The following is a 26,819-nucleotide window of genomic DNA, read 5'->3' as shown; positions in this document are numbered from 1 at the left end:
GAAAATAAACTCATAATAAATGTGTAACACATATGGTCTTCTGACAGGATGTTCCAAGCCATGCAGTGATTTTATAGTCCATATGCACTGTACAGTAGTTCTTTGGTCTCAGAGTAGGAGACAGAAATATTATGTCATCATGAACTCTATTCTTTGTCTTTGAGAGGCAGTCAGTGCGTTAATATTAAAATATAAAATACACTTTGGCAAGCTGTGTTTAACAGCAAAATAGCACCATCTGCATGGGAGTAGATCTTACTAGCTGAAAACATCACACATGATATGGCTATGAGATGTGTTGTATGTGGAGTAACTATTTTCCTGGGGTGTGCTATGAGGAACATTCCTTTAAGGTAAGGAAATTGTCATCAGCAATTTTATTTTATTTGGGCAAGGGAGTACCATTCTGAATGGGAGGAGTATCTTCACAGAGAAGACTGTGACCTGGGCTGCCTAGGGCCACACGGTGTAAAGCCTACACCAGAGCTCTCCTTTCCAGCCTCAAAGATGAATCTAATCAGTCTCATCCCGGCATGAGATTGACCAAGGATGCAGAAACACTGCTGTATTGAAGTTAGGTTTTCTTGTTATTGAGTATGTCCATCAGCCACATAAACTCCGAGTGCTGTATTCTGTCGTGTTTGGGTCATACAAAAGCCACAGCCTCAGAACCGAGCCCAGCAGCCATCACTCGAGGAGCCGGTGGAAGGAATTATCTCCCCGTTCGATCCATTCCGGTGCTGTACGCTCCGCTCTGGCGCTGTGCGACGCCCTGTGCCGGCCGTCCAGCCAAGCACCTGCCCGGCTGCAGGCGGACTCAAACAAACTCGCCAGTCCAAAGGCACCACCGAGCCACGCGTGCGGCCAGCGGCGCCGCGACCCCGAGTGCTCCGTGCCGTGCCGTGCCGTGCCGTGCCGTGCCGTGCCGTGCCGTGCCGTGCCGTGCCGTGCCGTGCCGTGCCGTGCCGTGCCGTGCCGTGCCGTGCCGCCCGTCCGGGCGCTGCCAGCCCTCGGGCGGCCTCTCCCCGCGCTCCCGGGCGGCGGGCGGAGCGGAGCCCGGCGGGGCAGCGCCCACCCCGCCGCGGTGCCCCGAGCGGAGCCATGCGGGACCCCCGGGCTGCCCTGGCGCTGCTGCTGGCGGCGGCTCTCGCCCCTGGGCCGGCGCGGCCGCACCCGCAGTGCCTGGACTTCAAGCCGCCGTTCCGGCCGCCGCGGGGCCTCGCCTTCTGCCGCCGCTACGCCGACTTCGGCTGCTGCGACCCGCGCCGCGACCGCGCCCTGCTGCAGCGCTTCTACCGCCTCAGCGCCGGCCTCGACGAGCGCACCTACGCCGCCTGCGCCGGGCACCTGCAGGACCTGCTCTGCCAGGTGAGACCCCCGGAGCTCCTGCCGCACAGCGCGGACCCCGCCGCGCAGGGCTCAGCCGCGCAGGGCGCTTCCAACGCGCGGGGCGCATCAGCGGCCGCCCAGGGGTACTCCGCCCCGGCACGGAGCTCCGGCGTAGGCAGGGATGCTTCTGCCCCATCACAGCGCTTTGGCACAGGGGTGTGCATCTACTCGTGCAGGGCTGCATCAAGCCCAGGTATGGATGCTTGCTTTGGCCCAGACGTGGGTGCGTTGATCCTATGCACTGCTCCAGGCACAGGTACTTTGGACAGTCCAGGGGAGTGTAAGACATGACATTAATTCCCAAGCCCAGACTGGAGTACCAACCCACAGGTGCATCAACCATGGCATTAGTGCCTGGGCACAGGCAGGGGTACATCACCCCACATATGGGTGTATCAGAGATAGCACAGCAGCCTAGGCATGTGTTCCCAGGCACTGGCAGGAGTGACCATCCATCATCAAGTATCCCAGTGGACTTTTTGTCCTTTGGCAGTTGCCTAAAAGAGGAACAGGGATGTTGCTCTTCTTTAATTTAGGGAGAGCAGTGCTCTGAGATAGGTATGTGGGCAGTTACAGTTTGCAGACTTCCTTCACTCTCCCGGGGTTAGGATGCCAGACCTGGTAGAGACACCTAGAGGGGACCTGCCTGCACAAGTCATGCTCCTTGTTATGCCCAATTGATGGGGTCAGGTGGCTTTTTTTGTGTTGGATTATAGCACCTTGAGATGCTTTTAGCGTGTGCCAGGTGCTAACAGCCCTGGTGATGGGTGCAGAGTAATGCCTGCGGGTGTAGCCAGGAAACCTCTGTGGTGGTCATCCTTCACAGTGGGGAATTTCCACTCAGGGTTGATGTTCTGTGGGCAGATTTGATAATGGGATGATCACAGCCTGCACAGAGAAAAGTGTCTGACCCTGTCATCAGTGGAGGCCTCGAGTGTATGAAAATGCCCCTGAGACAGAGCAGTGCAGGCTCAACACTGTTCAAGTGTAAACCCTAAATTAATTCAGACAGTGGAGTCTTGCTTGTTGTGCTCAGATGGGATCAAAGTGGCTTTTCAGAAATCCTGCTCTTAGCATTTTGCCTGTACCTCTTGAGTTCTTTAAACCATGAAGAGAAAGACCCTTTTCCATACCAGGTTCTAGAGAATTGACTTCTATTTCCTCTCACATTGTACTGGAAGCAAAACCCATTTGAATGTATTTCTGAAACAAGCAGTGTCTAAAAGTCCATTTGCAGATAGGAGACCCAGTAGCAGTGTGTGCTAAGCACTCTTGCTTCTGGAAGTGATAACTAAGTCTCCTGTGTTTGTCAGAAACCCAACAACTGAAAATTTCTTCAGAAAGAGAGAAATATTTCAGTGTGGGAGCAATGATTCACTGAAATGTTCTGATGAGCTCAGTGCATCACCAGCCCAGATGTGGCTACAAACCACTGCCTCTGCTTGTATAAGCACATAAAGGAAATTCAGGCATTGCAAACACTCTAGAACATTCTGCTTCCATTCATTCATTATATATACAGTTTATATCCTAGACCTGAATTAATGTGTGTTTCTGTGACTTATTCAGCATGCTTCTGTCTCTTTCTACTCATAATTCAAGATTTCTCTAAAATGTGATCAAATTATTTTGACAACTGTCTCAACTTGTACTTGTGGATTCCTGCCTTTTCTTGAATTCATAGAATAATAGAATTGTTTGAGTTGGAAGGAATCTAGTCCAGCCTCCCCCTGCAATCAGCAGGGACAGCTTCAACTAGCTAAGGTTGCTCAGAACCCTGTCCAGCTTATCCTTGAATGTTGCCAGGGATAGGGCATCTATCACCTCTCTTGGCAACCTGTTACACGATTTCACCACCTCCATTATAAGCAACTTCTTTCATATATCTAATCTACAGTGACCGTTTTTCAGTTTATAGCCATTGCCTCTTGTCCTATCACTACAGTGCCTTGTAAAAAGTCCCTCTCCAGTTCTCTTGTGCTCCTTTAGTTACTGGAAGGTGCCATAAGGTTATATTGGAGCCTTCTCCACCAAAGTGCAAGACAGCAGATGCCTCACTCTGCTTCTCAGGGAACAGCTTGCTTAAAGGCTTAAATTTCCAGATGGAGGTGGACAAGGAATGTCAGGGATAATGTGGAAGCTAAATGCTTTTCTGAAGAGTCCTGTTGCTTCCTCCAGGCTGATAGCAGCAGTAAATAAGACATTGTTTGATGTGGGTGTTCCTTCAGATCAGACTGTTGTAATTCCTCAGATAAGTAGCTGCCACTGAATTCTTGGAACAGATAGGATGCATTTGGCTAGCCTGTCTTAATGTGATTTGTTTTGTTTCCTGATGAGTTATGTTCATAGTACAAACTTGTTCCAGCCCTACTGCAGTAACTGATCATCTGCCCATTAGTTTCCTTGGTCTTTGGACAACAACATAGTATAAAATTAATGAACAGGCAGCATTATTAGGAAATGAGAATTTAGATCTAATATTGATCCTTGGCTCTGACTGAGGGTACAGCTTCTTGGTATTTTGAGTTAAGTGAACATGACAGGATGATGTGAAGACTAAAGGGCCACAACATTTGCTTCAGAAGCAGAGAGAGATTCAGTATAAGGTATCAGGGTCCATCTCTCATGGAATAAAGGATGGAAAATATTTCACATGTGTCTTGAAAATACCCTGGGTGCATGCTTGGGTACTTTGTGGCTAGTGATAGATCTTTGAATATCACTGCCAGTGTAATGCTGCTCTAATTAGCTACATGCCACCAGGAATGTGGCAAGGAGGGAAGAAGTTGCTCACTACTGCTATTCAGACACACCTGATGCGGGTGTGAACATCCAGCAACAGGAAAAGGACAGGGAAACCGTATCTCTGGGCTATTTTTAATTCTGGTGCTGAAGCCAGGGCATTGCTTTATAATGCATAAGATCACTGCTAGCTTTGAGAGAGGCTTTCAGAGAATGAGGTACACCCGAGTATTCAAGTGAGGGGTTTTCTCTCTCTGAATGGGAAACCTCCATAGGCAACAACAGACTGAGCTCCCACTCAGCCCTCCCATCGAATTTCCCTTCTGTCTCATTTCAATTCGTTTTCCAAGGCCAATTTTTCAGTCATTACAAGTGAATGGACAAATGCTCTGTCTCTTTCTGTCCCTGGCACACCTCGTGTAACCAAGCCGAGTGTGTTACCCAATCTGCCTGTGTAATTTCAGTGTTTTGTGTCACAAGCAATCTTCTTTTTACCACATTAATTGCTGCTCATTTGAGGGCATAATAACCTTCATTTTGCCATGAATAGCTTGACATTCCAGGAGGAAAGCTTATTGTGCACTAATGATCTGTTATATGGCCTCTCAGTTTATTATGGTATGTAATGGAAAATAAAATAAAAATTAAATATTGTGTGTGCTTACCAGCTAATTCAAACAGTTTGATATCTCAGATGTTATATCTTTTCAGCTATTGAATAATGTTGTAATCTGCATTAAGAAGTAGCTCCCTATATATTTAGAAACAGCTTTTTTTGTTTTTTTACCAGGCTGGTTTTGCTTACTCAAAAAAGAAGAAATATCATCTAGGAATTAAAAAATACAGAATTTATTTAAGTAGTAGTTTCTCTTCTGGCCTTTCTTGCCTCAGTTATTTATTGAAGTATAACTTTGAAAATAACTGAGCCTCCACAGAGTCATGTTGCATTATTTGAAGAGCACTTTTAAGGTGCTTATTGGAAAGATGCATTACAACTGGTAAATATTATGTTTGTTACAGGAAAAACCCTGGCAAACCAGAACTGAGTCACTTTGGTCAGTTTGTAACTTACAGAGAGTTTTACAGGGCTGCAGCTTTTTTGTAAGGAAAATGTGAAAGGAGCTCTCATCATGGAGATTACAATGAACTGTGTAAACTTGATCCAGTCTTTAAGCAGATTCCCAAGGCTGCACCTTCCATAATCAAGGGTTGAGCTGCAGCTGCTGTGAGTGGACCTTGCCTGGATTGTGGCTATTTGGTGCTGTCTAAAATCCTGTGACCTCACCATCCCTCGCAGGACTTGGTGACCCATGTCATGTTCATGAGATACCTTTCACCACTCCTGGCTGAGGATATAAACTCTCTGTAGGCAAAGATCCTCCAGCAAAGGCAGCTGTACCCAACCTAGGGTGGTGTCCTCCCCTCCTCCGCCACTTTCTCATCCCGCTCTTCCAAGCTGTAAATCACACCTGTGTTTGAGGTGCATGTCTGGATTATCAGATGATGAGGTGTGAATGTCCCAGACTTTGATGCTGATGACCTTTCCCATTTCCTCATCAGTGTGGAGATGCAGGGCCTGAATCTTCTCAGCTAACTTTGGTTTCGCTTCTGTTCTGTGATGAATCTTCTAATTATTTCATAGATAAAGTCAGAGCATCCAAGAAAGAAAAGTCTCTTTTTCCCCAGTACAGACTGCTAGGGTTATGTAGCAAGATAGCTACTATTGCAGGTTTTTTTGAAAAGTGCTGTGGTTGGAATAAATGAGTAACAGCTTGAGGAAGTCAGCTTTCACCAGGAATATTGAAGATAAGTTCCATGAGTGCTGAGACAAACCCCATTTCTAAGATCTTTCCCTCTGTTAATATATCCTCAGAATAAAACACAACATACCTCGTAATTAAGATGAAGTATCTCCAATTAGCATCACCGCTCAGCTGTTTCAAATCCGGTCCAAGAAATGACTCGAGGCGTTTTCTCTCTCTGTCTAGGAATGCTCTCCATATGCAGCTCACTTGTACGATGCTGAAGATCCCTCCACCCCCGTGAGGACCATACCAGGTCTCTGCCAGGACTATTGCATGCAGGTGTGGCGAAGCTGCCGCTCCATTTTTCGCTCTCTCTCCGCAGACCCAGAGTTAATCGCCCTGGAAAACAACATGGTAAAGTTCTGCCGCTACGTGTCCTTGGAGGACACTGACTACTGCTTCCCACACCTGCTGACCAACCAGAACCTCAACCAGAACCTGGGGCTGGTCACGGCTGACGCCGAGGGCTGTCTCCAGCTCTGCCTGGTGGAGGTGGCCAATGGGCTGCGCAATCCCGTAGCCATGGTGCACGCCAATGACGGCACCCACAGGTTCTTCATCGCTGAGCAGGTTGGGCTGGTGTGGACCTACCTGCCTGATGGATCCAGGCTTGAAAAGCCATTTCTGAATGTCAGCGAAGCCGTGCTTACCTCGCCTTGGGAAGGAGATGAGAGAGGGTTTCTGGGTATTGTCTTCCATCCTAAATTCAAATTCAATGGTAAAGTGTATGTCTACTATTCAGTTGAAGTTCATTATGAAGAGAGAATCCGAATCAGTGAGTTCAGAATTTCTCCTGCTGACATGAATGCCTTGGACCATGGTTCTGAAAGGTATTGTACACGTTTCTCTCTTAAGATATGACCTGTGCATTTTTAAAGACCATTAATGAATGAGATTTATTTAGTTTAATATTGTTTTTGCATTCCAGAGTACTAGCGTGTTAGTTCAAGTCCGTGTCTAGTGTACTGAGATACAGAATGTGTGTGTCCTGCAAATGTTCAGGGATAAAAATGTACAATTCTCAGTTCTGGAATGTGAGAGGATTTAACTGAACATGGATTAAGCATTATTTATAGTTAGTATTTGGGGTTTTTTTGTTGGGTGGGGCTTGGAGGTTTGTTTGTTTGTTTTGTACTTCTGTGATTACTCTTTAAAATAGACTTCTGCAAAGCATGAGTGAAATTAATTCCAAAGCCAAAGGTTTCCAAAATTAGTATAAACAAAGTGATACCAGACCAAAGATGGATTTGGTCCCATATTTCTCTATCTCGACAACAACTCAACCCTGTGATATAACAAATTTATTATCAAATTAAATAAAATGCAAATCTCTATGTTATTACTGAGTGCATTTTGATTGGAAATGTCATTTGTTTGAGTCTGGTCTTACAGTTGTTCCACACTAATATGTCCAGATGAGAAGAGACTTGTTTGTGGAGTCAGCATATAAATTTATAAACTGTTGCAGAACTATGTGATAGAACCACTGTTTTAAGAGACCCTAGAATATTAATAATGCTAAGATTTTTGCTTTGTTATTTGGATTTTATTAGGGGTTTTCCAAATACTCAGCTGTGGATGATTCTAGCTCAAAAATGCACATAGCCTAATGATAGAGAGGGGATAGTGGTTTATAAAGCAATTACAGCAATCCAGTGTAAGGAGCACTGTAGATGACAGGTAAGGGAATTACAACATGACACTCGGGAAAGCAAATCAGAAACCTGCAGATATTGACAGCCCATGAGTCTTGCTTTAAATCCTCAGGCTCTGTGTTTGTAACATTTTCTTTGCTTACTTAGCTTATGGTTAGTACGGCAAAAGCTTAAGAAAACAAAATTGTGGTCCTATTGTGCTTGTATAGGCACAGGTCCCACTGACTTCATCCTGAGCTGCTGCCCAAGAAGGAGCTCAGGCTGACATGTGGTGTGCATTGTCTCAGCACAGAGGTGTGTGTCTGTTTACCCTCAGCTATTTGCTCAATGTGTTTTGGTTTTTTCCATCTTCTTTGGGAGGCTGAGGAAGATTCACCTTTGTGTCCAAACAGGATCCTCCCTCACCCCTTCTGCCTGCTGGAGCTGTGCACTCTTGTGCAGTTACCTTATCACAGACACGCTGACATTTAACAGGAGGTGGCAATAACTCCATAGTTGGGTTCCTTCCCACAACTCACAATAACGATCAACATTTCAGAAGGGAAAAAACCTCTAAAAATGGGAGACTAAAAATGAGGTGGTGTAAGTAAATATTATAGTTTGATTTCTTAGCTATTAAGATGCACTGCCAGCATGAAATCTGGACTTCCTTAGAAGCTGGAGTAAAATAAACTTCAGTTGTTTTACCTGGGAACCTCCACTGCATGTATTTGTGGCTTTATCATTCTATAAAATGATACTTTAGATGTATCACCCTTTCTTGCTATGGAAAGGATACCAGGTGCATAAAATAAACAAATAAAATAGAGAGTTTGGGGTTAAAATTAAAGTAAATCTTGTTGGTACTGCTTTGAATAACCTTTGTCAAAACATCAGTTTGTTGGTGGTGCTGCTTTTAACTGCTCTTTAAACCTACAAGGTCCTGAGTGTGCAATTATCATTTAAGGATTCTTCTCTCTTTAAGAATTTAACTATTCCTTAATGTTTGAAAAGTTTTATGTTCACCTTGAAAGCGCCTGTCAGGTTTGTTACAAAAGCTGTGCAGATGCACAGAGGGACTGGAGTCCTTTCTCTTTCAGTTTCCAATTGGATATAAGCTCAGATGCCTTTTCTTTAATAAAGTATAAAGAAACATTAAAAAGAAGTTTAACAAGGAGGAAGAAAGAATCAGAGGAAAAGTTCAAGTAATTAAAAGTATATTTTGCCATGTGATTTCCCAGACTTTCCATATTACACAATTTGGTGTTTCTGTAATCCGGAAAATATGTTGAAACTATTTAAGGTTAGAAAAGCAGCTATGCCCAAGAAAAATTCAGTAATATGGATATGGAGGAATTTGTGTCAAAACCAATCTGTAGCTGCTTCCATCTGTCAAGAACAACATTGGCATGACCTTGCTTTGCTCTTTGCTTATTGCTTGTACAGTAGGTAATTGCTTTCTCCCTTTTTTCACTTAGGATAATCCTGGAAATAGAAGAACCTGCTTCCAATCATAATGGAGGAGAGCTGCTCTTTGGAGATGATGAATATCTCTATATCTTTACTGGAGATGGAGGCATGGCTGGGGATCCTTTTGGCACCTTTGGAAATGCCCAGAACAAGTAAGAGTTGATCCATCCCTGTGGCAGCTCCAGGCTCCCAATATGTGTCTGCAGGGCAGCACAGTGTGGGAAGTGTATTAGTTTGAAAACAAACCAGTGGGAGATTGTAAGTCAAGATTAAAATTTAATAGGAATTTTTTTTTTTTAAAGTGCAATAATACAAGGAAAAGTAATGATAAAATCAGATACAACCTGACACCCTGTTAGGGTGGTAGTAGCAGTCCAAGTGAAGCAGCTAGGTTGAAGCAGTGATCCTGTGGAAGATCTGGTCTCCACCTGAAAGTCCAGTGGTAGCTCTTATCCTCTGGGAATCCAGTAGACAGCTGACTTGGGCAGTTCCAAGGCCAGGTTATATCCAGGTGGGAATGCTTGGCTCCTCCCTCCTGGGTGGAGCATCTCACAGTAGGATAATTCCATGAGTCATGTGATTGGTTCTTGATGGCCCATTGTCTGTTATCAGGGATGAGTGATAGCAGGTGATAACAGCTAATGCCCCACAGCTGGTGGTAATAGAATACTAAACACATCTATATTGTAACCTAGGACAGAAGTTAATGCCAGCCACCTGAAGGCTGTTCAGAGGCAATAGAAATTATCTTGAAATGTTTCTTTTTTCAGATATATTCAAGGACTTGTCTTTTCCAAAACAGAAAGAATGAAACCCTAGACTTTCCAAACCCCCCATCTCCGATTTCTTACCAAGGTCTAGTCTTATTTCTTGATCTTTTTTCTCTTTCCTTTCTCCTCCCCATACAGATCAGCCCTGCTGGGCAAAGTGCTGCGGATCGATGTGAACAACAATGACCGTGGGCCTCTGTACCGAATCCCTCCTGACAACCCTTTTGTCAGAGACCCCACAGCTCGCCCCGAGGTCTATGCATACGGAGTGAGAAACATGTGGCGCTGCTCCTTTGATCGGGGAGACCCTCAGACCAAGGAGGGGAGAGGGCGGCTCTTCTGTGGAGATGTGGGGCAGAATAAATACGAAGAAATCGACATCGTGGAGAAGGGGAAGAACTACGGCTGGAGGGCGAGGGAAGGGTTCAGCTGTTATGATAAGAAACTTTGCACCAATTCTTCATTGGGTAAATAGATGTGCTCTCATTTTTAATGCCTTCGAAGCCTGGCTGCTTGGTGGTAAACACACCTTTTTGAGATGTGAATCTCTGCTGTCTCAGTCTAGAAGGGAACTGGCTTGGGCATAAATACTGAAAGTCCAAATGTTACCATTTCTGAGTCAGGAGGAAAGTGAAACATGCTAGCTGTTGTTTTTCTAGGTGTTGTAATGAGATTACTTGGTGATTCTGTGGTTTAGGGGGACAATTTTATCTTTGCCACATCAAATAAGCTTTTGTGCGGGAACAAGAAAAATTTAGAGGAATTGTATTTTTCTCCATAACTCACAAGTGGTGTCCTTATTTAAAAAAAAAAAAGAGAGAAAAACATAAACTCATCAACCCTTATGCATGCTGCGTGCCTTGCAGGTAACTGAATGCATGGTGTATTTTTGTTTCTTTTAGCTATGTCAAAAAGGAAAAGCTCATTTTATTTTCATTTCTTTAAACTGGTCAAAACTGGATTGAGGGTATTTGCTAGCTGGCTAAATTCCAGTGCACATGTGAAGTCAGAACATATAAAATTGCAAGGCCTGATGTGGACCATGTCTTGTATTGGAATCTCTTCCCAGAGATCCAGGGGGGCAGTGGAGTGGGCTGGCACTGATTTGCATTAGCTGAGATTCTGATTATTTTCTCTTCTGTGTGCTGTGTGTTGCTGTTTAATTTTCTTCCTATTATTAACTCAGTTTAAATTCCTTCCTTTTATTGATTTAGTTATGAGTACAATGAGAGTGATTAAGTATTTTTTTATAAAAATGGCGAGAGCAAGGAGCATATTTTTTGCACTCCCTTTGCTGAAGCAGTTGTTCAGAGAGCTCATTTAGTGCTCTCCTGTGTGACAGAACCCATATCAGCATTCAATGCAGACACTTTACTGAGGTCTCGAGGGACTCAAAGCAATTTTTGATGACTTTAGAGACCCTTTCATTAGAACAGTGAAATGTCACAGCCCCTTTAGAATTAAAAGTACAGCTGAAGTGTAGAAAACACCTGCTTTAGATGAAATTCCCCTGGCGCAAATTCATCTCCGGCAGAGCTGCTGGATTTGCTACTTGCTACAGGGGCAGGGAGAAAGGCTGTGAGGATGAGGAGGAGAGGGTACCATGAGGTACCTGTGAGCCAGGAGTTTCAAAAGAAAAAGGAAGAAGCACCTAATGGAAACCTTCAAAATCAGGACAGCTCTCTCCGATTTACATTTGTCTTATGTTTTAACTTATATTTTACAATTAATATGCCAGTACTACATCATTCATCCCTGTGCCATCCCATAAATATTTGATGGTCCTTTCAAGTTCCTTCTCCATCTCAGAGGAACAGAACCTATTTGTGCTGACATCTGACATATCTTTTCATCAGTGCCAGCAGTCGGGAGTTACCCATCTCTTTTTTGCCTTTTACCACCTAAACAAAGCTTCACTGGGCAAACATTTCCTGCATGGGTGCAGTGTCCCTAGGAGTGACCTGTGAATTCCTAGCTAAACCAGACAGGCTCTATAGAAATGTGCTAGAAGTGGCACCTACAGAGATGGATTGTAATGGGAGGAGAAGGGCTCAGGAGAGTGCTGAAGTGTCTTGGTGAGGGGCAGGGCTATCAAATGTGGTTCTGAAAAGGTGAAAATTAATCCAAATACAACTCCATTGGCACTTCATTTAAATAGAAGATGCTCCAGTGAACCTGATTGTACTCTGCCATTCTCAGAACAATCTAGATAAAGAGCTATTCTGCAGCATGTGCAAAACAAGTCACAGATCTTTTCTGCCCTGCAGATGATGTGCTTCCAATTTATGCATATCCACACAAAATGGGGAAATCTGTCACAGGAGGCTATGTCTATCGAGGGTGCGAGTATCCAAACCTGAATGGCCTCTACATATTTGGTGATTTTATGAGCGGGTAAGTAAATGCTTAGGACACTCAGTAAGTTGTACCTCCAGCCAAAATCCCCCACAAATAGCCTGACAGTCCTTCAACCCTCCTCTCTTGTGTTTTTCATACACTTGTGCTGCCCTTGAAAGACAAGAGGTTGCAGGGTGTGTAATACATTTGGGCTAATATTAACAATCCACTTTTCAGAGAAGCTGCAGTTCCGTTGCTAGTGTGGGTAGGAAGCATTGAATATCCTTTCAAGTGTCCATGTTAATATTCATAAATCATCTAGGTCAGGTTGTGGAAGTGTTCTTTTGCCTTGCAGACGCCTGATGTCTTTGAAGGAGGATCGTGCTACTGGAGAGTGGCAGTACAGTGAAATCTGCATGGGGACAGGACAAACGTGCATGTTCCCTGGGCTTATCAATAACTATTACCAATACATCATCTCCTTCGCTGAAGATGAAGCAGGTAGTTGTTTAGCTTTATGTCACACTAACTGGCATGTTTGGGGTTTCTCTTCAAACTAAAAAACGAGAGAAGGGATCAGAGAGGGCTCCTGGGAGGCAGCTAGTAGGGGCGAGGCAGAGGATGGGTCTGTCAGTCTTTAAAATGCCAGTGGGTGAGATTCCCAGCATCTCCCAAATATCAAACCAAAGTTAAAATGCTAATTTTGAGGTCTGCGTGCCACAGAGTGTCTGCAGTGGGAATTGGAGAGTCAGTTCCCTTGGGACTGAGTCTGGGTGCCCTGGACATGCTGCTGCCCTCACACCTTCCCTCTGGAGAACAGGGAGCAAGTAGAATAAAACAAAGCTTGGAAAAGAAACCTCATTCTTCACAGTGCCATGCCGTGGGGAATGCAGGCCCTGGGGGCCTGAGGAGCTGATACATGAGGGACAGCAAGTCAATGTTTTTGTCTAGTCAAGAAGGCTGTGGGCATTATTAATGGATACAGGGAGGCAGATGTCATGAACAGCGATTATGTATCTGCTCACCCTGGGCTGGGGCATTTGTACCTCTCAAGGTGAAGCAGAACAGAAGCCTGTGTTATGTCTTGAGTGAGGTGTCAGCAAAAGGCTGCTGAAGTTCATATTTTATTAGTGCCAGCCAGGATTTTGCCCTGCATAGGACTGAAGGATACAGTCTCAGTGGAGCTTTGCTATGTTTTCATGAGTGGACACATTTTGCTTTCTAGAAGGGAGCTGCTGTGATCTGAAGAGGAGGAAATAAAGAGTTCTGGGGTGAAAGCTGGTGGTGTCTCCTATGCAGCACCTGGCTGAGGGTGGGGAGAGGATGAGCCCCATGATTCAGCACCATTGCTAAGGAGCTTCATGTGTGACCCAGCAATGCAGGAGCTGTGCTCTGCCCTCTTCCAGGGAGGTCCTGGCTTGTGGTCACAAGCACCTGCTTGCAGAATGCCCCACCTTTTAAACATCTGTTTTTTCCTGCAGATTATGTCAACTTTGGATGTTGCACAAATCATAAAAATGCAAATTTTATCATGTAAATGCAAATCCTCCAAGTTAAGTATTATTTTGAAAGTTTGACCTTTTTTTTGGAGTTAAATTCAATTTTCTTTATGGTTAATATTCATGGAATTTAGAGCTATTTCACAGGGCTGTAGTGAGGAGGATATCTTACCCTAAAATCAAATAACTTAGTTCAAATCTGCTTTATGCCAAGTGCAATATCAAGCTGTTGATTGCAGCCCTTGCTCATGCACATGATGAGGATCTCCTTCATCCTGTGCTTGTCAACAGTCTGGAAAAAGGAAGGGGTGACACACTGCCACCTTTTTCCCCTGTGCTGAGCTTTGCATAAATATGATAGAGCTGAGTGGAGATTTGGGCTGGAGTCTCTTCTCAGAGGTAGTTAATTGCCTTGTGTTTGCTTTATAGCAATGGAAAGAAATCTGTTGATAACAGTGTAGTGAGACTGCTTTATCAGCAGTGAACAGTCTTCTCTTGCACCTTTTTTGTGTTCTGGGAATCTCACTTTTTTACCAGTTTGCCATGCACTTTATTTTAACAAGGTCTTCATCACAGAAGTATTTAAGTTTTGTGGTTGTTGCTCTGATGAATGTTAATTTAACTGGTGCAGTGGATGGGTTTATGTTGTGAGGAGAGCTCTATTTTTGGCTCATTGCACAGTCACTGTAAAGCCATCAGCCCCATCCCTGGCCAGTGGAACATGTCAGGGACACACCAGGCACTGTGTGGTGTCTGTGGGTCACATGTGTGCAGCCTGTGTGCTTCATGGCCTGAGCATCCATCCTCCTGCCTGATAACTTCCAGGAAAGAGGGGCAGGATGTAAACACACATCACCACAAAACTCAGTGCCAGGTGTTTCCCATCCCTGTTTGGACCAAGGCTGCCTCCGGCCTGTCATTAATGAAGATCAGCAGAAAAAGGATATCAGCAGCTAGGGATAGCCAAAGGTTTCTGCCCTGGGATTATCTAAGTGAGCTCAGCCCAGGGCAGCACAGGAGGGCAGGTAGGAGAGCACAGCCACAGCTGCCACTAACTGCCCATACACTCCTTTGCTCTGACCTCTCTGTTCCTTCCCCTCTTCCCCTTGGGGTACCCATAGGACACCCAAAAATAGCTGCCTTACTCGCTAAGCAAGTCTGTATTGCCTCTTTTTCTATTTTTTTTAATATTGCAAATGTATTATTTCTCTCTGATCCTTTTTGTTTTGATTCTCAAGCACTTGAGCTGTCAAAAGAGAAGAGTGCCAGAAGGACTGTTTATCACAGTCTCCCCTGCACAACAGGAGAAGGATAGAAATGCAGTTAAGAGAAATAAGTCAAATAAATGGTGATGGACATTGTTTGGCTGAAGGTCGAGCCCTGTCCATGTGACCTGACAGAGCTGTGATGAATCAAATGCCTTTTGTGTGAGATATGTCCCACTCTGTGAGTGTGCTAGAGAAAGTGAAAGCAAAATCTTGTTCTCCTGTAATTCATCCCAAAGGAGTGCTTCATCCAAATGAGCAGAAGACAGTGAACTTCCTTAATTTCCTTTCATTTCATTTCAACAGAGGTGATTCAGGGTTTGACTGACTTGCATTAGAGAAGTCAAAGGACACAGATCATAATGAGATTACAAGGAAAATCTGGGCAGGTGAACCTGCAGTAAAAATTTATCCAAATAGCATTCCATGACAATTTGGAAAAGCTCCCACTTACTGAGAGTATTTTATGCCAGTGGCCTGCAGATGAACTCTCACTACAACCCCAAAATTAAACCTACCTTATTTCCTCCAATAATCAGATGCCCATGCTGGTCTGCATTTCCTGATGCTCTCTGACCTGTGATGCAGAGTTAACACCTTTATGATGTACAGGACAGAACCTCCATGGACAGTTTTCATGGCTGTGGCTGTTTTTTTTCCCCAGGGGAATTGTACTTCCTGTCTACTGGTGTGCCAAGTGCCACAGCTCCCAATGGAGTGGTGTACAAAGTGGTGGACACCTCCAGGTATGAGATGTTCTTGTTGCAAAGCCTGGTGATGGTGCAGTGAGTGCTGATGTGGATGTGATGAGTGATGCTGGCTGACTAATTAACTCTTCTCCCATGCTGGGCCCTTCTGGGGAGGTTGATCAAGGCACATCTGGAGCAGCCCACTGTGGGTCTGCTTTGCTCCTGCTGTCGTGGGAATCTACAATAACTGGTGCCAACTTGTTATGGGGTCTGTTGGTTTTAGGTGGGTTAGGAGATTTCCTGAATGCTAAAGGAGTATTTTATGGATGGCTTATCTTTTTTTCGGTAAGGTTTCTCTAGATTCCCACCCAAAAGGAGGCACTTTTTCTCAGGATGTTTATTCCCAGTTCCTCTCCATCCCATTTTTCATCTTCCACAAGAGCGCTGTGCCCCCAGGCCACTGCAGCCAAAGCTGGACCAGCATGTGCTGCAGAGCTTTCTTGGGCAAACCAGAAATGAATGTCAAAAAATACATTCTTCTTAGTGTTTCAAAAATATATATGGATTGGACTAGAAAATAGGACCATCCTTACACCTCCTGGTTTCCATGTGCCTGTATCTGAGACTGGGCAAGGCAGGGAATAGCTGTGTTTTACGGGAAGACTTACAGCTGTTCTTTCCATCTTCCTGTTTTTTTATGTGTTACTATTATTGGCTAAACACCAAGGTATTTCAGCCAGAAATGGACAGTGAGGTTTTTGTAGCAGGTTTTTGGGTTTTTTTATGGATTAAATTTACAGCTTTAGCTATCTGAGCATTTTGAACCTAACCACTTGTCTAGTTTTATGCTGAAACCAGTCCCCAAAGTTAAAGACATCCCAGATCTGTCATGTGTTTCCTCCAAGTCTCCTCTCTCAGGACCATTTTCCATTATCTAATGTAACAGAAGAGTTCCTGTAAACTATGTATTAAGAAGCTGGTATTACGTAACCTTTGCAAAAAAAAAAAGCAGAAGTCAAACACAAGTAGTAAGTTTAAGTTGAAAAAGAAGTTTTGTTCGTGTTCAGAGTACAGAAGAAAGTAGCTGGAAAATTCATAAAAATAGGGAACATCCTTGTGTAGACAGTTGAGGGAGAAGTTCTCTGCCTTCCACAGAAATGCAAACAATCCTAATTGCACAGGAGTTATACCCTCCAAATGCAAACATCATGCATTTTTGAACCAATTTGAAAACCTCTGAAGAAGTCCAAGGATTAACAGGACAGCAGTCATAGGAAAAAGTGGTGATCAAATGGATGTAACTTTTTAGAAGTGAGGTATACCTCTATGCAAATAAATTTGTGTCAAAATAATGCACCATACTAAGAGAGAGCCTGTGGAGGAGAAACTTAGAGTTCTTTTCTGAAACAAATACATTTTTGGCACTACATTTTTTTGGTCTTTATGAATAGTAGTGTGTTATTTTGCTTCTGTGAAAACAGTCTGAAATATTGCGTACTCATGACCTTTGTGTCAGATGTTCAACATATACTGTCTAGTTTTGTAATTTTATTTTCATTTTGGTAAATCTCTTTCTGTAGTGCTTGAACCTGCCAATGTTTTATTTCCTTCATGGCTTCAATAGTGGCGACTGAAAACACAGCCAGAGGACTCCACTGCCTTGAGAATATTTGGACTTTCATCAATGGAAATCTGTGATTGTTTAGTTATGTTTTCTACCGTAAGAGATTACTTACATCATTTAAACAGACATCTATTTTTTTCCAATTAGCATTATATTCTTAGAAAAACAATGGGAAGCAAAGGGTTGCTATGCCAGAGGAAAGGAATTAATTGTGCAGTGTATGTGTCCCTTTTTTTCAAGGAGAGCACCACCAGGAAAATGCCGAGTTGAGCCTTCGCCAGTGAGAGTCAGAAGCAAGCGCATCCCGTTTGTGCCAAAGGAGAGTGAGTGTAACTCTTGCTGTCTATTGTTGGTCCATGTTAGCTGGCAGTAGATACAAACTCCAGATTTGCACTATCTCTCCACATGTGTGGAGACCACCCAGAACTTCACTCTTCAGAGTATCCTCAAAATTAAATCTTTCCAGCTGTTCTGGATCTGAAGAGTTCGTTCAAATAAGTCATAAAATATTTCCCCTTTCCTGGCCATGTGAAATTTGCTTTGTAGTTTCTGAGCCTGTACATTTTCCCTTTTTCATGCTACATCGTACACATTTCATAACCACCAACTTGGTTTCCCTGTAACTGCTCCTGTACAGAGACCCTGTGCTCAATGGTGCTTTTCACTGACAAGTGATTTTTTGCAGTAGCTTCAGGTATTGGGGAAGATATGATGGGTAAAGGGTTGGGAAGTAGCTCCTTGAGCAAGATGAGGGCTGAGTCATTGTTAGCTGAAAGTGAGAAAATATGGGATGAGAAAGTGCTCCCAAAAGAATCAGTGATCTGGCAGAGGTGAACTTTTGGCTTACCCAAACCCTCCAGGGCTTTTTGATTGCTTCACTCTGCATGAAGTATTGTACTGCTAAAGCTGGAGTAGTCAGTGATGGAGCTGAATCTGCAGCAAGCCAAGCACTATTTGTGTGAGGTGCAAAAACCTAAATACAATATTAGGATCTCAAAAATAGATTAGGCAGTATCACTGTTCTTTTCCCCTGTGCATTTAATTTGCACATGTAAGTACCTAGGCAGCTCTCTAACAACTTCCCTTCCAACTCAGCACAGACTATGAACTTTGTCATAAAGTCAATGGTACTGTAGGAACTCCAAAGTCAGGATATTTTCTTTAATTTTTAATTACATTAATCACGTTTCATTGCATTTGAGTCACTAACAGTTCCTACAGCTTTGGCTTCCGGGAATAATGAGGGCATTTAGCACCTTGCAGTGCTGAGTCTTAAGGGTGGAAAAAACTCTGAAGCTAATTATTGACTGCTGACATGCCTAAGCACTCAGCATATCTTCAGAGATGTTCTCTTTTCAAACTGTGCAAGCAGTTTCCAACCATTAGTAACTTGGCTCACTCTAAGCCATTTTTGTCTCTGTTTCTGCTTATGAATTATTTTCTATGCAAGTCCAAAGTTCATATTTTTAGACCATACATATAACTAAATCTTTAGAACTTGTTTACAAGGTAGTTGTCATCACGAATTAAAACTTAGAAATGGTGGGAGAGATTCTACCATGTGTTTCAAGAACTACACTCACATTTTGGTGAAAAACAAACACAACCATTTTGATTCAGAAGCATGCAAACAAGGATGTGTAGCTGTAAATATTTATTGTTTTGGTTAGTATTTAGTCTGAATGTAACAGAATCACCAAGGCATGTGCCTCATACTAGCTATGAGTGCATTTTTTTGAAGAGTATTTAATAGTTTAACAAAGAGTGTCATATAATGACAATTGGATCCAGTGAGGTGAAAAGCACTCCCAGGTGACCATTAGCTTTCATACAGTCCTACACAGCATTCTATGACTCCCAGGGTTTTAAACTGCTTTACCAGATCAGGCTCCAGCAAATGAGCTGTGCACAGGTAAGGCCTTTGAATATGTTTCTTGCCTTTAGAACCTCAGCTTCCAAAGAAAGGAAATATTTTCATGTCATGAATACAATTCCTTTTCAAAGAGTGTTGTTTGAAAAAAAGCATGGACGACTGCAAGGGTTTGTCTTTTGGGGGCAATAGATATTCAGCACAAATAAGACAGTGGTATTTTTCCTCCTCTCTGCACTACAAAGCAAATGATGAATGAGAATGGATAAATCTGGGATATAATTCAAAAAGTCATGATGTCTTTGCAAATGTCTGTGACACTCTCACAGCTCTGTTGAATGTTATTCCATGAAATTCTGAATTGCTTCCTTCTGGCAAACTAAAACTTATTTTTAAGCTAAAAATAAAGCACATGTGAATAAGCAAGTCCGGTAATGCCTGGAAACTGTGACAGCAAAGAATTTTCATCTCGTGAGAGTTCAAGGCTCTTTTATTTTTTTTTATTTTTTTTTAATAAGAACAAACCCAACCCCAAATCCTGTTTTATGTGTTGTCCTGGCAACTTTGTTCCTCTTGCACATTCCAGTTGCCAGAGAGAATTGATTTTGAATGTTCCTGATTTCAGCTCCTCTGAATAAAGCATCTGGCCCAGTGGGGAGGCCACGCTCTCCTCTGGTAATGATCCAATCCTTAGTAATGAAGAGAAGAGCAGAAATAGTGCCTGTCTGTAAAATGCTTTCAACAGGAGAGAAGGATATGGTGAAGAGCTCCTCTTCTGCCTGTGAAACTCCAGGAGCTACCCTTTAAGGGCCAGGCTGACATTTGCCTATAAACCGCTTGGAGCTTCTTTTTTGGGAGAGGCTCAGGAGCTGGCATTCACCCCTGCAGTCCTCTCTGCTAACCAACAGCAGCCGACATTTTCACTGAGGAAATACTGGGTCACTGGGAGCATTGGTGCTCCTCTACAGGATCAAGCAGGCAAAATCCAAGAAATCAGTTAAATAAGTCAAAAATCAGCACCAGTTTCGTATTGCCCAGAGGGCGACAGACTAATGGTTTTCTGACTTTTCCCCCGACAGAGTTTATCATGAGAACACCAACACCACATCCCCTGCTGAAGACCACGACCGAGGCCCCGTGGGGAGGCACCCCAGCGCCCAGAACCCCCCGCCCGCCGGCAGTGGATGGGGTGGGCAGAGCCCCACGGCCGCCAGGCAGCCGAACCGGGGCTGCCACCACCCCAGCGCCCAGCGGCTCGGCCCCCAAGCCCGGCAAGGCGGGAGAGAAGGGCGGGCAGCGCAGGAAGAAGCGGCCCGGCAATGGCACCGTGCGGCTGATGCGGCAGGGCCGGCGGGGCCGGGGCAGGGGCAGGGTGGAGGTTTTCATCGACGGCGAGTGGGGCACGGTGTGCGACGATGGCTGGAGCTTGCCCGCCGCCGCCGTGGTGTGCCGCCAGCTCGGCTTCCCCTACGTGGTGCGGGCCACCAAGAAGGCGGAATTCGGGGAAGGGACCTCCCTCCGCATCCTTCTGGATGATGTGCAGTGCTCCGGGCAGGAGAGGACGCTGCTGGAGTGCTCCCATGCCGCTGTCGGCACGCACGACTGCACCCACGAGGAGGATGCCGGTGTGGTGTGCAGCCGGGAGGAGGTGACACACCGGTGACAGAAGAGATGGGGAAGGCAGCTGAGGGACTTGGAGCACATCCCTTTCTTGTCCAACCCTCAATACCAGCTGCAGTACTGAGGAGGATGCGCCCTGCCTTGAGGATGCTGCGTCTGTTCAAAGTAATCTTATGTTTTCTTCGTGTTTGTCCCCTTGCATCTGCCTCAGAGGGAAAAAAAAAAAAGTGAAATGAAGCAGTGAATTGAGCATTGTGGGCAGGGACTGCATTTCTATGGGTTTTTTGTAGGAAAAAACCCCAAACATCAGCCTTTATAGATTAGAAAAGAGAGGCATCCTGTTGCCCTTTCCCATTTCAAAATACAGCATTCCTCAGCTGTGCTTCACACTGTTTTGCCAAAAAATAAATTCCCAAATGACCATGTTTCACTCTTAAGGAAGCATTTGCATTGTTTGCCTTGCTTTGCCACCTGCAGCTCTGAGCTGAGGTTTCTAAGGATGTGTCTTTCTAAATCTGTGCCTTTTTTTTGCAAATTACAAAATGGTTGGGGTTTTTTTAACTTTCCACTCACTAGTTCAAAGGAAAATTATTTTTCTGTAATGCTTTTTATTGGTATAAAACTATTGGTCATCACGGATAAGCAAAATCAGATAATTTAGAAGAAATCATAGCATACTCCATGAAAAATATTTCTGCAGTTTACATTAGCCTAACTGAAAAGAAAATCTGACCCCTTTTACATGAACAGGATTGAAAATCTGTATCTTTTTACATGAACAGAATCATTATCCAGTTTAACTATGAAGATACTTTGTACATGTTTCTCCACTTCCCCAAACTTTATGAAGGCACATGTTTTTTCATTCAGTTTCACAGGTGGGAATGACTAGACATGAAGTATTGCAGCGGGGCAAAATCCTGTAATATTTATCCCTTTTTAGAGGATATTAAAAAAAGCAAACAAAAGCAACCTTATTTTGTCTGAAATGTGTTTTTCACCTGAGTGGTGATTGGAGACACATGTTCTCTTATGAAAGCATTTTGCCTGGTTATTTGTTTTCCCTGGTATAATCAGGATAGGTTTTGTCTTGCTACTCACACAATAACATAAGAAAGACAAAAAACCCCCAAAAAACCCCTCAAATGTAAAACAACTAGTGTGTCCTGAAAAGATCACAAGCAAAACCTTCATCTAAAGCTCTTTCTGTGGATATTTATTTTAATTCCCCAATTTCAAATTGACAGTGTCTTCTTAAGCCTAAAACATATATAAGGTAAATTGTTTTAAATATTTTCCCTGAACTTTCTGATAAACTCATTACATTCTTTTTTATATTAAAGAACACCTTCAATACACAAAACCAGATGATCCAAAAAAAGTATTTCCCCCCTACTTCTTATGAAGTAGAAAGGGGGAACAGATGTATCAAGTGCCTTTTGAGAAATATTACTCCCATTTCGTTAAAAACCTACAAATGCCATCAGGCACCAGGCTGTCCGTAGGCCTTTACCATTGCAGTGAAGCTGCAAACTCATTTGTTTCAAATGCAGAAATTCACTTCTGGCACATCAAAATGTTCAGGGAACTGGAGAGTCCTTTGTAAATTCTTCTATTAAAAAAGTTGGACGTATTGAGCTAATGGGACTAGAGGGCTGGAAGAAAATGGAAGGTGGAGATACAATCTTTCTTTTTCTAAATTCCTCTTCCGCTTCTTTTGGCTCCTTAGCCAAATTTCAGCTAGCTCTGTCTGGGAGATTTTAAGGAGAATCTTGATCATAGTTATACTTCAAAAATTCTGGGTAGAAAAAAAAGAGCTGCACAATAAAATTTACCCTAAAGGAATTGAGATGATTCCAGAATGTGTGCCATAGATGAATTAGGCAGGAATTTCACCATCATTTTCTAAGTATTAAATATTCTTTTTCTAATTTAACTCTTAGTTACCCTGGGAAAGTATTTCTGTCTGTTGTGGTCCCTTCCAAGCTTAAACTATATCAGTTCTAAATGCTGGTATCTGTCAGTCTAGTTCACTGGTATTTAAATTATGAGCCTGTACTGTTCAAAGCACACAAGTACAAATGCATTTAAATACCTGCTATCTCATCTGTTGTTTAATAGCATTCTTATTTATATCATTTTTCTTCATGTTAAAATGCACTTATATAGCAGGATGTCACACAAGTTAAGCATTAGATAAACCAGTAAGCCCTGATGCTACACTTGAACATGACAGTATACTTCCTGGATGCTAATTCAGGATAAATCTCAAAATAGCCCACAATGCAATCAGTCTTCTGCATGTACTATGTGGCAGTCCCAAACTTTTGTCTAGTAGCAATATTGTTTATTGCATTCTCTCCTGTTTCAATTCTGTGAGTGAGATTGGAGCACCTCCATTTTTCATTGCACATCTTCCCTTTCCTTAAATTAGCACAGCTGCATCACATAGAAGACCCAGTATATCTGTAAGAGAACAGTGTAGACTCAACCTTTCTATACCTTTTTTCTACCTCCAAGGCAGAGTAGGTCTGCCCAGAGCTCAGGATTTTTCACTTACATTGCTTGTGGTGCCCAGCAGCCAGGCTGAGTACTGCCACACTGTGTTGCATTCTGCAGTATGGACATTATCTTAATTTGAACTTAACATGGTCTTTCCCAGAAATCCAACACAAAAATCTTCCCAACATATCTAGGAAAAGTCTTTAGGGCTTGCTGCCCAAGCAGTGGAGGGCTAGAGAAATAAGTAGGGTGTTTATCAGGGGCTCTCACTCCAGTGCTGGCAAAACCCTCCTGGGTGCTGAGCCCTGGATGGAGCACACCATGAGGATATCCTCCCTGTCAGGGGAATTTGGGCTCGGCTCAGCCTCTCTGTCAGCCTGCAGGGTATGAACAGCGTGAGGCATATGTATCACATCAATAAGCACAGCAGTCTGTAATTAAATTTTCCTGAACACATAAGTTCAGAGAGCTCAGCGGTGGCACTGTGACACTGGCATTGGGTGCAAAGATGAGCATGGGGATCCAGCTTCACCGTCGTTCTTCTCTTGCCTTTATCTCTCCTATCACCCTCTCCCCCAGCTCTCACCAGTTAGACCTTTGTGCTGGGCTTTGTGATGGCCAAAGGGAGAACAGCAGCTCATGTACTCCTGCCCTGCCTCACACCCCAAAGCCAGCAAAACACTCCCGGGGACGTGCCCAGCTCAGCCTCCCTCTTCTTTCACGTGTTAGCATTGATATGTCTGTGGGTTGGACAGTCTCCAGCACAAATCCGTCCCTCTGCAGGAGAACTCAGCCTGTCGCTGTTTGGGTGTGGTCAACGTAGAAATGCAGAGGTGCAGCGGAGAAAAACAGTCACAATGTATCAATATCCAAGCCTGCTTTTCCTCTCGGAAACATGACAGTAGTCCTCTCTGAAAGGTCAGCTTGGCGTGTGAAATGCATTGCCCCCCTTACTTTCAGACATAAACACACATTTTTCTATATGAAAAGAGATGTAAGCATCTTTTGGTAACTACTAACTGCATTCCACATTTAAGCTTTAAGAAATCATTTTTTTTCCTCTGTAAACAAACAAGACATCAAACCCATTTGATGAGTGTTCATACCTTGCTGCCTTGTACATGACTTTCCCAAGGTTTGCATGTCTGGGGCACAGGTGTAGATACAGAGCTGCCTTGAGCAATGTTTCAACGTTGTCAGAAAAGCAGCTATGATGGAAACAGCGATTCTTTTACAAAAAATGTGGTCAATGTTATTTTTAACAACAACAACAAAAAAAGGCTGTAGTGTTCAGTCAGTTCTACAAGTATTACATTAAGCAGTTTGCTCCTCAGGGGCATTAGCTGTTGGCAATCACTAAAATCCTTAGACTGTTTTTGTTATTATTAACGTCTTGCCAATTATTTGTCCACTCCGTGCTGGAAAATTTTACTGACTGAGAATGATCAGGACCTCACTATATATGGGCTGGGGGACAACCAACTCAGGGTGAAAACCACTGCAAAAATCTGTATTTGGCAATGTTGGATAAGTAACATCTAACTCACTGAAGACTTTGTTTTGCAAAGTTTGACTCCTGTATCCAGCATAATCTGTGGCAAAGGATCCGGTTTTAGATGAGCTCTTTTATTATTATTAACTTTTTATGAGAGTTTTCCTGTCCCCATCTGCCATGGTAAATTCTGTGTGACCAAGATGCTCAACCTTCTGGCTATTCGTGTGCTGCTGAAGGCATTTACCAGCACAAGAGCTACCTATGTTGTGCCTTCTCCTTGCTGTCTTCACTTACTGTTTAAAAAATGCTGCACCTTCAGAGATAGACCAAAATATGTTTTCAAAACTAAATAGTCATGAAAAGCCAAGCAAAAGAGAGCAGGGTTTCGGATCAACCCTATGTCTCACCCACTTTTCAAACCCACCTTGGAACTTCACCAGTTCCCAGTTCTCTGCTCTTCTGTTCGGCTCCCAAATCTCTCTTGCTCCTCGTGTTTGCGGGAATGTGCAGGCTGGCAAAGTGTCCACGCGGTGGCAGTTCAGTCCCCGCAGCAAGGGGACACACGAGGAAGCTCAGCCCAGCCTTGCTCCTTCCTCCCAGCGCAGCACGTGGCTCCCGGGCAGATCGTAAACACAGGAGTGTCTTGGGATCATCAGCCTTCGCTCAAGGGTATAGAAACACGTTAGAACACAAACAAAACGTTGTATTAAAGTTTGTTGGAACACAAACAAAAGTTTTTTCAAAGTTCATCTTTAAAGCATGAAAAATCAAATAATTTCTGCAGTGTAGCCAGGCTGAACACTTAGCGGAGTTATCAGCTGTTAATTATATTTGCCTGAGAAGCTTAATTTTGAGAGCTTACCTGATTTACTGAGGGATTAGAACTGTACCACATGACCTCTCCCATCAAAATGTATAAAATACCAAATATTTTATCACCTCCTGGTGAGCTGCTCACAAACAGGGTACATGCAGGAATTTTTCACAGGAATTATTTTGAGACTGGTTCCAGATGAAAGAATACCTTACAGACAGTAACAATCTATTCTTGAAGTATGCTGAAAAAACATTGATGAAACTCACAAAATCAATGTTTCATCAGAAAGTTCATTGAATGTCTTTAAAGACATGGTTTCATCAGCTAGCTTTAGTTTTTAAGCACTTTGGGTGATGCTATTCTTGCTATCAGCTATATCTTTCCTAGTGATGGGTATTCATACCATGATATCATTATATGTACTGCCTAACTAGTGGGAAGGAATGGTAGCTTTTTTTTCTGAAAACAAATTGTTTTAAAACCACAGCAAGGGGGCGGAGGAAGTAGTTTCAAATTAAGATAAACAAAAATAATTGTTAGATAATAACCATGGCCTTTGAGAATATGTACTCAAAACAGAGAGGAAAATAATTCAGGGCTGTTAGGCAAGGCTTGGTCCCTTGTGTCCTGCAATCCTCATGCAATTCATGTCAGTGAGCTTTAGATTGCCTGCTTTAAATATCATCTCTCACTCCTGTGTCTGGATGAGGAATGAGTATGTTGTATAACATGGTGCCCAAAGCAGACTGCTCTAAAAAGGTATTCATTCCTACAGGCATCAACGGTATATTCCCTTATCTCTTCTAATTTAAACAGTTAAAAATCAACAAAAAAGCCTCCACCTTCCTTGTTCTGGGATGCTTGGTTTGTCTAGGAGCCCTCAGAGTCAAGCCTTGTTTAAAACATTTTTGTAAACAAAGGTAGGAAGGTGCAGCATCCTTCTGACCTCCTCATGCACTTGTGCAAGGCATCATCTCCACCCAGGAAAGCATATATTCATACATATACACACACACATACACACACACACACACACACACACACACACATGTATATATGATAGAATCATTGAATGGTTTGGGTTGGAAGGGACCAGGATGCTCAAAGCCCCATTCAACCTGGTCTTGAACACTTCTAGGGATGGGGCAGCCACAGCTTCTCTGGGCAACCTGTGCCTCACTATTCTCACCGTAAAGGACTTATTCCTAATATCTAATCTAGATCTACGCTCTTTAAATTCAAAGCCATTCACCCTTGTCATATCACCACATGCCCTTGTAAAAAGTCCCTC

The 26,819-nt window shown here is 43.5% G+C and overlaps 1 protein-coding gene and 1 long non-coding RNA gene across 2 annotated transcripts; one reads left to right on the top strand and one right to left on the bottom strand.

The window, feature by feature from the left end:
• The first annotated feature begins 701 nt into the window (after positions 1-701).
• Positions 702-21,686, top strand: HHIPL1 (HHIP like 1). Its single transcript, XM_085061407.1, has 9 exons — positions 702-1,368; positions 6,120-6,766; positions 9,049-9,192; positions 9,949-10,277; positions 12,078-12,204; positions 12,503-12,648; positions 15,576-15,657; positions 17,465-17,547; positions 20,174-21,686. The coding sequence occupies exons 1-9, from the start codon at positions 1,102-1,104 to the stop codon at positions 20,755-20,757; spliced, it is 2,409 nt and encodes an 802-aa protein (XP_084917533.1). The 5' UTR covers positions 702-1,101; the 3' UTR covers positions 20,758-21,686.
• Positions 19,583-26,543, bottom strand: LOC146435964 (uncharacterized). The gene is made up of 3 exons (XR_014852464.1): positions 25,136-26,543; positions 24,323-24,424; positions 19,583-22,512 (listed from the first exon to the last, which is right to left on the bottom strand). It is a non-coding gene; the product is annotated as an uncharacterized LOC146435964 (long non-coding RNA).
• Between the last annotated feature and the right edge of the window lie 276 nt (positions 26,544-26,819).

This window comes from Lichenostomus cassidix, chromosome 5, assembly GCF_008360975.1.
Source record: "Lichenostomus cassidix isolate B80296 chromosome 5, HeHo_3.0, whole genome shotgun sequence".
Taxonomy (NCBI): domain Eukaryota; kingdom Metazoa; phylum Chordata; class Aves; order Passeriformes; family Meliphagidae; genus Lichenostomus; species Lichenostomus cassidix.
This window is presented reverse-complemented; position numbering and strand designations above follow the sequence as displayed.